Below are 13,757 nucleotides of genomic sequence, written 5' to 3' on the forward strand. Positions count from 1 at the left end.
TTTACTAGAGTTAATGTTGTAATCTCATTAAAGTGAAATTCATTTCTATGTTGTGTATCAAGGAGCAGAAATGTGGGAGAATGAAGGAAGTCCCCATTCAGTGATAACCTCAGCTGGTCTATGTGAGCAGCTGTGCCTGGGTTATAAACTGGGACTCTTCGGGGGTGAGGCTAGGACTGGAGCACACTGGAAGGGGGCAAAACATCAAAAAGGAACTTGGTGCTGCTCTCAAGTCTCCTCTTCATCAATTCAAGCCACTTCTCAGAACCCTTTACTTCAAAATGGTCTACCTTCCAAGTGTTTCACAGAGAAATGCTGAACTCCATGATTAGAGTCACAATCTGACTCACTAACATCTCTTTAACCACAATGTAATGACTACAGTATTCATCATATAGTCTGGGTTCTGAGTCTTGCAAGTTCTGTAATAGGGCATAAAGTAAAAGAGGAAGAAAAAAAAAATTCCTCTTCTTCTTCTAGACCCAAAGAAAAGCTGCAGGCAAATTTTTTAATTGAGCAAAGTTTTCCTTTGGCATCCTCTCTTCTCTGCCATCAGGGCCTGCCTCCCCAAGAATTAACTGAGCTCATAGCATACCCTATCCCTTCCCACTGGAGTCCAGTTCTCCATCCCAGGTCTGCCTTATGCTGAACAGTTACATGCTGCAAAATTTTTTCTCAGAAACGAAACTCTCAGCCCCTAATTCTAACTGATCTCATCTGTGCATGAGAAAGAAAGGAACCAGACTGAGCAGATCGACACTAGTGTGCCTGCGCTGCACTAGGCATATTTAATTTTTAAGTGGATTCTTATCAACTCAACTCAATCTCTGGGAGAATTTGGGGCAGCAATGGAAGCTGGCTAGCAGCATGGCCAGCCCACTTGTGCTGAAAGTGGGTGGAGAGACAGGAGAAATGGAGGCCAGGATGGTGCAGGCCATTGGGCAGTAGGGCCATGTGAAAGGGGTGTTTCCAACAGGGCCTGTTCATGTTCCGCCTCTTCCATAGAACATTTTCTACCTACTCTCCATCCCATCTTTTCTTTTTCAGAATTCCCTCTGAACTCCAGTATACAACACATATGCAGCTCTTATTTATTGTCCAGCTATTTTTTAAAATGTTGATTTGTTCTTTCTACGAACCTCTTAAAACAACTGATTGTCTACACTATCCACTTTGGCTCAATCATATTCTACTTTACTTTGATCCATTTATTAGGGTATCTTTTACTCCCAATTAAGCTATTCCTCAAAAAGCGGCTTTTTAAAAAGTAACCTCCACCAAAGTGCTCAACACAGTGCACAGCATACAGCAAGAACTCAAGTAGCTGAAAGCTTTAAAGCCAGGAGACTATATTAAAGATAGGGTCTATAGTTAAACAAGAAAATGAGTTTAAAAAAAAAAAAAAGTCTATACTTGAGGCTCATCGCCTGGCTATGGTTCTGAATTTTAGGACCAGCATCATCAATCATCACGGAAGCAGAGAACAGTGACTTGCAGAATAAAATATTTTGGAAGTTTTTAATACAAATAGCAGACTACCTTTTCCAAAAGGTTTTCAACAATTTTCAGAAATTAAATAGTGGTACTCTTGGAGGCATCATGATTGCATGTTTACGGTGTTAGTTAGGGAGTGAACTGGGAATAGGCAAGGGACTGGTCTACAGGGCTGCACCAGAGGTTTGAGAAGAGACAGAGAAGCAGCACCTGCTATCTGCTGTGTTTTGGGCACCATGCTGGGTACTATACAGATGCTAAAATTTAATCTTTACAATAACATAATTTTTACATACAATGAAACTAAGGTCCAGCAAGGCTAAGTAATTTGTCTAAGGCAACATAGGTGGTAGTAAGTGGACAGAAACAGGATTAAGGTCTAGGTCTTTGTCCATTGCTCTCACACTCTCCACTAGGTGACCCCAGTCCCTTCTGGAACCTTTCTCATCCTTGCCCCCCAAACAAAAAAATCTGTCTTAGTGAGGAAGGAAAAAATGAAAAGGAAGAGGTGAAAACAGTTGGCTCTCCAGCAGTTATAGGGTCAAAGCAAGGAGTGAGGCCATTCAGAAAGGATACATGGAAGAGAGATAGCATTAACTGAGTAGGTAGTACATACCAAGCACTGACCAGGCCCTTTCTACACATTACGTGATTTCATCCCAATGACCCTAAAAAGTGGCCAGTTTACATATAAGGAAACTGAGGTTTAGGGAAGTTAACTTGCCCTAAGTCACAAGGCTAATAAGATTAACATGAAGCTGAAATTTGAACTTGGGTCAGGCCTCAAAGCTGTGCTCTTTCCGCTATCCCTGGCTGCAAGCAAGTTTTCCCTTCTTTTCTTCCCAGAAATGCCCCAACCTAAAGTTGGGAAACACTGTTCTACTCAAGAGGTCTAACTAGTAATTATATAGCAGTTGAATGGAATAGAGCCTGTTTCCCATAGGAAATAAAAACTGTCATCTTAACCAAGGGCTTTAATGCACAATAAGAGAGAGGCTTACAATATATGTTAAAAAACGCTGTTACCCTCCGAACCCATTTATGAATACAGCTGACATTTTTATGTGAGTGAGGCTCATCAAGAGATCATTTACTTAGTGGGCTGGGGCCACTATTGTCGGCAGAGTGCCCCATTAGATAGACTCAGCAGTGGCTAGGCAACAACACAATGGTCCAATCCAATCCCAGCTACAGCACAGCAATAGATGTAAGAGAATTGTCATAAAATAGGGCCACTCCTTGAGATTTTTTTTTTTTCTTCTCAAGGAGTGGCCCTGTTTTACGATAATTCTCTAGGGCCACTCCTTGAGATACTCGTATGCATGGGAAAGCTGGACAATGAATAAGGAAGACGGAAGAAGAATTGACGCCTTTGAATTGTGGTGTTGGCGAAGAATACTGAACATACCATGGACTGCCAGAAGAACGAACAAATCCATCTTGGAAGAAGTACAGCCAGAATGCTCCTTAGAAGCAAGGATGGTGAGACTTCGTCTCACATACTTTGGACATGTTATCAGGAGGGACCAGTCCCCGGAAGACATCATGCTTGGCAAAGTAGAGGGTCAGTGAAAAAGAGGAAGACCCTCAACGAGATGGACTGACACAGTGGCTGCAACAATGGGCTCGAGCATAACAATTGTGAGGATGGCGCAGGACCGGGCAGTGTTTTGTTCTGTTGTACACAGGGTCACTGTGAGTCGGAACCAACTCAACAGCACCTACCAACAATAACCTTGACATAGGGTCCATTTCACTGAACTGGCTCGGCCATAGGTGGGAGTGTTAATTAACAGCTCTCCAAATAAGGATAATTCACAATGCAGAAAACTTATACACAGACGATTAAATAAACACATTTCTATCTGTACTAAATTCACCATTTTTTTCCCCCAAAATTAAGCAAAAAGCCAAAACTCATATCTTCAATAGAGAAGTAGGTACCTTTGGGACCTGCAATGAAACGAACCAGTAGCAGCTTCTAAGTGCTTGATTCCACTCACATCTGGCTCTATTTGGGAGCCAAATTCAGCAGAAGTCTCCAGGGTCAACAAATGACCCTGAATAAAAATAGTCTTGGAAATGTGTCATGGAGTAGGAAGGGAAACAAGAAGAGGGTGATTCACTCCAAATGGCAGCTCCAAAACCAAAATTCTCATTTTTGTCCCAATATGAAACCAATGTACAAAACAGGCACAGAGCAATCTGTCCTTTTCCAAAGGCCTTCAAAAAAGGTTGCCAAAGAATTTCATATGGAAGCCAAAAAGATTTAGTGTGCCATTCACCTCTCCTATAAACCTATCTAGTGCTACGTCTGCTCTGAACCAATCAGATTTACACTTGAAAACCACCCAGGATACTTGAGGTGTTTCCCCTAGCAAACAAAAGGGACCCTTTGTCCCACCAAATTTTCCAGATGACCCAACAGCTACAGAAGTGGTATGGTGAATATGCGTGTCTGTTTGCTGCCTTCCTACTCATTCTAAAACTTACTCTCTCCTTCTCTCTCTCTCTCTCACGCACACAGAGTTAATCTGTATTATACTGTACAATAAGTACAATATTTTAAGATTGTATGCCCTTTCAAAATCGAGAATTCTACTGGCTGAAGAACAATCTGAGCCAATATTTGACTGATTAGTTAATTCCTCTTAACATATACTAAGCATATAGGTACCAAATTCTGTACCATGATGGAGAACACAAAAGGACCAGAGGTGGATTTGCTTCACAGCCACTCACTTGCACCACCCTCTTCCAAAGCTCTGTATCTATTTTACATTCATAATTCATATTCTTTATCTTAAAGGTAATCTCCTCCAACTGAAACAAGCTTCAAAGTCCCACAAAACCTGGATCCACCCATGGACAGGCTGTTTTTGAGAATCTCGCAGTTCGGTGGGGAACCAGGCATGCAGATAACAATATAATATGATAAATCCTCCAAAAGTTATGATCAAGTGTCCAGGTATCCTGGGAACACAGGTGAGAGTACAATTAACCCTGTCTTGGAGGATCTGGGAAGACTTCTCAGAACTGGTCTTGAAGGATGACTACGAGTATGATGGGCAGAGTATGAGGGGCAGAGATGAGGGAAGGAGGGCATTTCAGGGAGTGAGAACAGCCTAGGCCAGTGGATCTCAACTGGGGTCAATTATGCCCCACAAACGACAATTGGCAATGTCTGGAGACATTTTTGGTTGTCACAACTGGGGATGCTATTAGCATCTGATGGGTAGAGGCCAGAGATGCTGCTAAACATTCTACAATCAGGAAACCCCCCAAACAAAGAACTGTCCAGCCTAAATGTCAACAGTGCCAAGGTTGAGAAACCCTGCTTCAGGCAAAGGTGTAAAAGATACGTCATGTTAGGTTAAAAGTGAGAAGCTGCACGTAGCTTTGGCAAACACAGTGCTTTAAATGACTGTTGCTATGGGTAAGAAAAAACAGTAAGAAAAAAGGGGGGAAGAATTAAATTTCCAAGGAACCAGGTTATAAGGCTGAGCAGATGCTTTATTCTCAAAACAGGAAACAATGACAAGAAAGTGAGGACACTGGACCACTAGAAGACTAAGGTATAGTTCATCATCCTGTGAAATGAAAAGCACGTCTCTCAGAGACACTGCCCTCATCTAGTGTCCACTCCCAAGTAGCAGCCTGCATTCTTCCTTTCACGTGCATGGTTCACCCTGGCAGGGCTCTCAAGTAGAGAGAGGGTGCGAAGTTGATGCTGATGCTGGACAAACTCAAGTACAGGCATGGCCAAGCAAGGAGAAAAGGAACCAAAGGGCTCCAGGTCCAAGAGGAAAGCAAAGCATGGTTAAGATGCTGCGGTCGGGCTTCAAGTGGTCATTAGGGTTGTTGGCAGGAATCATCCTGACCATGAAGGCGGGCAGTGCTTGTGCAGGAATCTTGTTTTTCTGGGCACAGACCCTTTATAAATGATGCACGGAGCTTACCGCCACCACCACCACCACCTCTACCAAAAAGGGAAAAGAAATAAATAGAACAAATCTCCCCCAGCAAGAGAACTTCTGGGAGCAAGAGAACTTCTGGGAGTGAAAGAAGGCAGCCCTCAAGACACTAGCAGTTTTCATTACAAGGGCAAGTAATGAAAATTGAAACTCCTTCTCAGATATACTAACTCACACATAACCCACATCACTGCTTTAATCCTGCCTCGCCCAGGCCCACATCCATAGACACATGACTAAAATCAATTTTTGGAAATAATAATAGTAGGGGGAAAGTTACAGCAATTGTGGCAGATATTCAAAATCAAGCTTCAGCTCCAAGAGAGGAAAAGAAGGCCAGAAGAGTAGCAAAGTAAGATAATTCTAAATGGACAAAGTCATAAAAGCTTACAAAAAAACTAACTGAAACATTCCAACAAAAAATGTTGTCACCAAGGAATGAACCATGTGCCCAGCATTATGCTAGGTACTACTGTCAAGAGAAGGAGAGTCAAGTTTGAATGAGAAAGACTCCAGCAGCAGCTATAGCCTTAGTGTTAACTGTATGTTACACACCATAAGTAAGGAAGCAGGCCTTACAGAACTGCCAGGTGGAAAGCAGAGCACAGGACATTCAGGATTCGGACTGAGAGGAGAAGCCACAGTGTGGAGAAGGCAGGAATGATCAGGCACATGTACATGCGGGAATTTCATATACACTTCCACATCCTCCAACAGATGAAATACACTATATTTCACATATCTACAACAATAGACATACAGCTGGTGTGACCCAACCACTATGTTCCAGAATATGAAAGCATTTCAATAACACATAATAGCTCCTGAATCTGCACTGGCAGGTCTCTGGTCACCTTCTGCAAAGTGAAGCAAATATCCAGGGGTCACAAGACCATGATCCCAGAAGCTCATACAGCTAAGTGCTAAAATAGTCTTGAGAGACATCAGGGTTATATGAAATTCAAACTAACAGAGAGTAGACTGCTTTCTACCTGGGTCAGGATTTACAGCTGAAGAGGAAGGTAAAGGTGCTACCCTTTGCTGGGACTGTGTCTATGTCTACATGGAACCCTCCAACTTCAAGTAAATCATGAACAATCACTGACCTGTACTAGGTTAGTGTCGTCAAGTACACACATACATAAGATACACACATGAACATACACACATCTAAACATCCAAGATCTTGACTGACTTGGTGTCTGGGTATAAAGGTAGACCTAGAAACCTGAGTATTAGCCAAGGATTGTGCTAATGAGAGCTGATGATTCCTCCCAAAACTCCCAACACCAACTCCTTCCTCTCCAGACAACTTAGTTTACCTACTGTCACCCAAACAGAGTCAGCTTTCATGCCTCCACACCTCTGCTCACACTACTTTATCCACCTGGAATGTTCTCCACCCTCATGTCCCCCAAACAAGTCCTACCCAGCTCAGTTCCTCCTCTCCTCCTACATATGGTATTTCCGAGCCAGCTTAAGGGCATCTCTCCCTCCTCTAAACTTCCAGAACAGTTAGTTTGTACCATTAACTTGGCAAATAATCACCTAAGCTCTAAAAGGCTAGGAGCTCTGGTAGCACAGTGGTTAAGAGCTGGGCTGCTAACCAAAAGGTTGGTGGTTCAAATCCATTGGCCACTCCCCGGGAGAAAGATGTAGCAGTCTGCTTCCATAAAGGTTTACAGCCTTGGAAACCCTATGGGGCAGTTCTACCCTGTCCTATAGGGTCACCATGAGTCAGAATCAACTCGATGACAATGGGTTTGGCTTTTTGGTTTGGTTTCTATATGGCTGGTCTCTTCTGTTGTTTTCTTGAACTATTATTTAAATTAATAGAGATTTTCACCTTTCTCCCTGTCTTCATTGAGGTGCCACCTCTCAATGCTACTTCTTTACTGAGGGCTAAGGAGCACTCTTACAGTTCTTTGGCTCCTCCCACCTTGATTCCAAGAATATCTTGCACTAAGTAGAATTAAACTGCAAAACTGTCTTCTAAGCACGTAGGAGTTAAGTTAGGCTCATCTTAATGATCTTTCTGAAGATTCAAATCTCACACTTAAAGACTTTGCAACCAATAATATACAAAACCCTAAAAAAATAATTGTAAGTGTGCCCCTAAATTTACTTAAAAAAAGCCACATGAGATTTAATTTCACCGCAGAGGAGCAGTCCTACATAACTAATGTTGCCCAGTTAGTCTCAAAGCCTCCAATTTCAAATTCTGAAAATTATACAAACCCTGGCTGATGCTATGTATTTACTGAAGGTGACAGATAGAGGCAAAAATGAACGACTCCATATTCAACTATTCCTGTAGTGTCTTGTATGAGTATGTACTTAATAAATGTACTTAATGTCTGATAAACTGAAGTGATTATAAACTGAATGACTAAATTACAAAAGCATTTCTCAATGTCTTTCTTCTTTCCTGGGTGGGGGCCTCTTAAATAATTTAAAACAACCTAAGTCTATAAAATTGCTATTTAACTTACCCCTTTATCTGCTTTAAGTGCACTTGGGAAAACTTTAAACAGTTAATAATTGCTAATATGTATTTGCCAGACAGTATTCTTTACAAGAGGGGATTGGCACTTCAGTGGTAGAACTCTCCCCTTCCATGTTGGAGACCTGGATTTGATTCCAGGCGGATGCAACTCATGTGCAGCCACCACCCAACTGTCAGTCGTGGCTTGCGTGTTGCTATGATGCTGAACAGGTTTCCGTGGAGCTTCTAGACTAAAACGGACTAGGAAAAATGGGCTGGCGATCTGCTTCTGAAAATCAACCAGTGAAAACTCTATGGCTCACAATGGTCTGATCCTCAATCAATCATGTGGGTAGTGCAGGACTGGGCAGCGTTTTGTTCCATTGTGCACTGGCTCCATGAATCAGGGGCTGGCTAAATGGCAGCTAACAACATGTTCGTTTAACCCTCAGGACAACCCCAATTTTATAAACAAGAGTGAGGCACAGAGTTAACTAACTTGCCCAAGGCCCACAGCAAGAAAATGGTAGAACTAGAATTGGAATCTCAGCAATTTCACTCTTAACCACTATAGTATTGGGTATTGGTTACAGCTGACGTACAGGTATGCCATTTTGACTGATTAATACAGTATTTGAAGTCACTTCTATAAAATCTGGGCATCCAGACTTTGGTCAGAAATATAACATCCTATCAAAGCACTGTGTATGTGAAAATTTGATTCTACTATTTCAATTTGCAACATTCTGGCAACACTCTATCCAGAAAAAAGGGGCCCTGGTGGCTCAGTGGTTAAGAGCTCAGGCTGCTAACCAAAAGGTCAGCAGTTCAAATCCACCAGCCACTCCTTGGAAACCCTATGGGGCAAGTTCTACTCTGTCCTATAGGATCGCTATGAGTTGGAATCAATTTGATGGCAACAGGTTTGGTTTTTTTGGTTATCCAGAAAAATATTGTGCAAGTTTGAGACTGCCTGCACTTGGAAATATTAGAATCGTAGAATATGAGCACTGAAAGAAATCTTGGAGATTCTCGCTATTTTACAGATTTGGAAACTCAAGCCCAGACTAACTCAAGGTCAGTTAGTTTGCGGTGGGCAGGTGTAGAACTCAGGTCTGTGCCCTGCTCGCTGCCCTGGGGTATGACAAAGTCTGCCCAAGAGCAGGTGAAGATTCTACGGAGTTTGCAGTTTCAAAGACTAAACTAGTTTTTGTAAATTCTTAAATTAACATCAACAGGAGTAATTAATATTGAGAACTGCGGTCAGTTAAGCACTCAAACCTAGATTATGATTTTCACTTTATAAACTGAACGAGCGATTTTCAACTATAAACTTTAAAACAAATGGGGCCAAAAATTCCAGTAAAAAACCCGCATACACACATCAGAACTCGGCTATTTTGAAACTCCATTTACTGTAACGTTAAAAAAAAAAAGGCAAACTACTTTAAACCTCTGCTCACATGTCTCTATCAATAATGAAACAATCACATATAGAAGACTTTCTTAAAGCAAATATGTCTTGGAAGACCATTTTGGGACGGTGAGTTGTGACGACATTTTCAAGGATGTCAGTAACACAAGGGCGCCATCCATAACTCCTAGAAAAAACTGAAACCATGAACGCCTTGTCAAATTCAGAGTTTATCTTGGCACTGGCAACTGCAGCAGTCTCTTCCATGTCTGGAAACGTGTCTAATTACGTTTAGAGAGTAACTAAAAAACAGCCAGTGTCCCGGAACACACAGCTCAGGGATCACTCCATAGCATCCTGAATGACTTGATGGAACTACGCCAGGGAAAAGAAAGAAAGAAAGAAAAGAAAAAGAATAAAAGAAGCAAGTGTGAAACCAGGATGAGACGCGAGCCTCTCTCCGAAACCACCCTCCAAGTCTTCCCAGGGCCTTCGGGGCCGTCAGGACTCTCCCTAAAGTTTTTATTTTCCTTTGCTTTTCTTTCCATTAGGTCACCGGGCTCTCCAGCGGAGCTCTGGAAGTGGCCCGCCCACATCCCTTACCTGGGGCAGGGCAGCCAAGCGCCCCCTCGAGCTCGGCGCCTCCCTTACATCCCCCATCCTGAAAGCACCCTAGGGGCACTCCTTCTCGGGAAAGTGCAGTCCTCGAGCTCGGTGCGCCCCCGATACCCTCGAGTCGGCCGCACCCCAGGGGCGGCCCCTCTTGGGAAAACACAGCCCTCAAGCTCGGCGCACCCACCCCGACACCCCCAATCCGGTCGCACCATAGGGGCGCCCTCTTCGGGAAAGCGCAACCATTGCGCGCGGTCATTCCGCCCTCACCTGAGCCTGAGGTTGGCCATGAACTCGGGCATGGAGACGGTGTCCATCAGCACGAAGTCCGCCTTGCCGAACTCCAGGCTCTCTTGTTCCGCCATGGCACAAGCGGACGGGCTCAGGTGGGCGCGGACGCACTCAGGTGGGCGCTCTCTGGCCTCGGGGGCCGGTTAGGGGCCCGCTGAGAGCACAGGCGGGGCCGGGGCGGAGCCGCGCAGCGGGGTGTGGGGAGGGGACGCCGCGCGCCGATCAGCGGGTCCGGGCTGGACGGAGGCCGCCTTGCTGCTCCTCGGCGCGCTCTTGGCCGGCGTGGCTCAGAATGGGGCACACCCGGCAGTTTCCGCTTCTCCCGCGGCGGCAGCCGGGTGCTGTGGGGGACGGGACACCGAGACGGAGACAGCGGCGGCTGGTCCCGCCCCTAGCCTTGGTCTCTGTCCCGGCCGCTCGCCCCGCCCCTCCCCGGTCCGCCCCAGCCCAGCCTTGCCTCTTCGGCTCCGCCCCGCCGGGCCGGTTGAGGAGACCGCCCCGCCGCGGCCAGGCCGCCGCCTCCTCACCTGGGCGGCGCGCACGCGCAGGGCGGGCGGCGGGGGCGCGCGCTGGGTCTTGGCTGTGGCGGCTGGGCGGCAGCGCCCCCTGGGGACGGGCCCTGGAATCTCGGGGGGGGGCGCGCGGAGAGGAGCTGCGGACGTAAGAGAGTGGGTGGATTCAGATTTCCAGAATTGCAGCATCCTGCTCATGCCTGGTAGATGCCAGCAAAACCGAAGTAGTTTGTGGAGCTTTTCGCGAAGATAATTCATTATGATTGTCACCGTGACGCGAAACGCACTCCTACTCCTCCGCTCATGTCCTTCCCATCCCTGAAATCGTGATTCACGCACAGACTGAGAGGTAATATCAATAGCTAACATTTTGTGGGTACCGAAAATGCCCAGCGCTATTCTAAGCACTTTAGAACAGCGCTGAGCATTTTCAGTAAGAAGTGAGATATCATTCCCATTTGACTTATGAGCCCTAGCGTTTAGCCACATGGCTAACCGGGCTCTCTTCTCTGATGTTCACGACCCCTTTTTCTTTTCCTCTTAGCTGAGCATGCCATCAAACATTGCCTTACATTTTTATTTAAGTTTTTGATATATGTATGTCTCATCTCCTCAGGGATATTGCAGGCTTCTTAAGCATGGGGCCAAAAGTTCTTGATATTCCCCTTGTCACTAACCAGAACCCTACGGGGCAGTTCTACTTTGTCCTGTAGAGTCGCTATGAGTCGGAATCGACTGGCCCGCAACGGGTTTACATTTATATATGAAATCACTACTGGCTCGATAGAATGAAATGAGTGGTCTCCAACTTATAGATAGAGCTTTGAAAATTCTTTTGGAACTTAGAATGCACTTTCCCAATGAAACTGTATTATAAATAGCTGTCTAAAGCAGGCTTACCTCTGCAGTCCCATGTCTCTATTAGGACAGTCTGCTATTGCAAAATCTACTAAGAAATCTAGAGGCCCCCAAAGTCCTGGCTGGACTCCAACTCTATGTCTGAATTTAAGATGAGTAAACTAGACAGAACGACCCTGCTTCAGCTGCCAACAACCCACCCTGCCAAGAGAGAGGAAGGTGGCCTGATCTCCTTCTGGCGGTAGCGTCTCTACCAGCCATCAGGAAGTGCCAGAACCTGGCGCAGGCAGGGCTGGGTTGCAGCAGAGTGTATGACCTTCATTAGCAGCTCTCCTTATTCAGAAGGCACCTGTCTGAATCTCAGTGTCCTCATCCGTGGAATAAGAGCTCTGGAATAGATACTTTCCAAGGTAGGACTATCCTATGCCTGGGTCATTTGTGGGGGTCAGTCAGTGGCTAAGCAGATGACTGCATTCCTAGAAATGCTTGTATTGGTACCTTGTAACATAAGCAGAAATGAATTTCAAAATGACAAGAAAAACATTTGAAATTTTGTGCACTCTAGACCAGCTAGAGACCACACTCAAAGACCCATTAGTAAATGGATGTATGTGTGTTCCCTGAGCCCTAGGGTTGGTAGAAATTAGGGCCAGTTCCCAGGGCACCAGGGAAAGAAGCAACAAGGCCTGCAGATGAAGGGAAGGTTACAGAGATCATGCAGTGGGAAGTAACTGTATTGGGATCCAACTTGATTTTCGAATGGCCAAAGCAAGAGAACTCTTGTTTTAATCAATATTTTACACAGGAGCCCAACATATAAAACATATAGACAACATATTCAAAGAGCATTTTATAAATTTATTTTATAAGCCCAAATTAGTATAAAATGAGACATTGAGACCAATGAGGCTGTTTTGATGAACCCAAATCCATCCATCAGGGCTCACTATCACCTTAAGTCAGCCTCAGGATTCCGATTTAGTTTTGTATGCTGTTTTGGTTGTGCAGTATCAAGAAAATTCTAATTCACATGGCTAAGCAATAGTTTGTTACATGTACAGTTTTACATTCAGCCTTTTTATAGGGCCAATGCAGAGCTACAACCTTATTCATCAATGACACCTTTACAAGAAGTTCAAATATGCAGAGATAGCAGAAGACACTAAACACCGAGATCTGCATTCAAACAAGGTAACATAGAGCAGGTTAGCTCATTATTAATCTGCTTTGTGATAAAATTTGAATGGAAGCACAACTGGAAATGTATGTTTGTGTTACAGTTTAAAATATACTAAAAACCAATATATATTTAATGAGATACACTGACATCATGAGTCTCCTGATGCGATCTCCTGAAAAAGACACAACATCATTGATCTGCTAAAGAGCACAACCCAGATCTAATCATGAAAAAACATGATACCCGTTGCCGTGAAGTTGATTCTGACTCACAGTTGACTCATAGTGACCCTATAGGACAGAGTAGAACTGCCCCATAGAGTTTCCAAGGAGCGGCTGGTGGATTTGAACTGCTGACCTTTTGGTTAATAGCTGAGCTCTTAACCACTGCACCACCAGGGCTCCAGGAAACATGATACAAACCCAAATTAAGGGTCGTTCTACAAAGCAACTGATCTGTACTCTTCAAAAATATCGATGGCATGAAAGACAAAGGCTGAGGCTCTGGTCCAGATTAACGGTGACCAATGAGACATCACAAATAAAGGTGATGGGTGATCCTGGACTGGATCTCGAATTAGGAAAAATAAAATTGTTGTAAAGAACATTGTTGAGACAACTGGTGAAATTCAAATATGAGCTGTGTATTAGGTAGTAGCATTGTACCAATGTTAGTTTTTCTGACTTTGATAATTATACTGTGGTTCTGTAAGAGAATGTCCTTGTTCTTAAGAGATCGCTGTAAAATATTTAGGAGTTAAAGGGGCATAATGTCTCAAGCTGTTTAGCAAAATAATGATAATAATAAGTGTGTACATATAGATAGGTACAAATGGATAAAACAAATGTAGCCAAATGTTAACAATTGGTGAATCTAGGTAAAGGATATATGGGAAGTTTTGTATTTGCACTATTCTTGCAACTTTTCTGTTTAAGTT

General features: G+C 44.2%; 1 protein-coding gene across 1 annotated transcript in view; it reads right to left on the bottom strand.

Moving 5' to 3' along the window:
• The window catches only part of MYO1D (myosin ID), a 260,935-nt gene extending 250,267 nt beyond the window's left edge, over positions 1-10,668 (bottom strand). The window contains exon 1 of the mRNA XM_023739664.1: positions 10,250-10,668. Within this exon, the coding sequence (XP_023595432.1) occupies positions 10,250-10,344 (95 nt within the window). The 5' untranslated portion in view covers positions 10,345-10,668. The remainder of the gene's footprint in view (positions 1-10,249) is intronic.
• Positions 10,669-13,757: the final 3,089 nt, after the last annotated feature.

Source organism: Trichechus manatus, unplaced genomic scaffold, assembly GCF_000243295.1.
Source record: "Trichechus manatus latirostris isolate Lorelei unplaced genomic scaffold, TriManLat1.0 scaffold00138, whole genome shotgun sequence".
Taxonomy (NCBI): domain Eukaryota; kingdom Metazoa; phylum Chordata; class Mammalia; order Sirenia; family Trichechidae; genus Trichechus; species Trichechus manatus.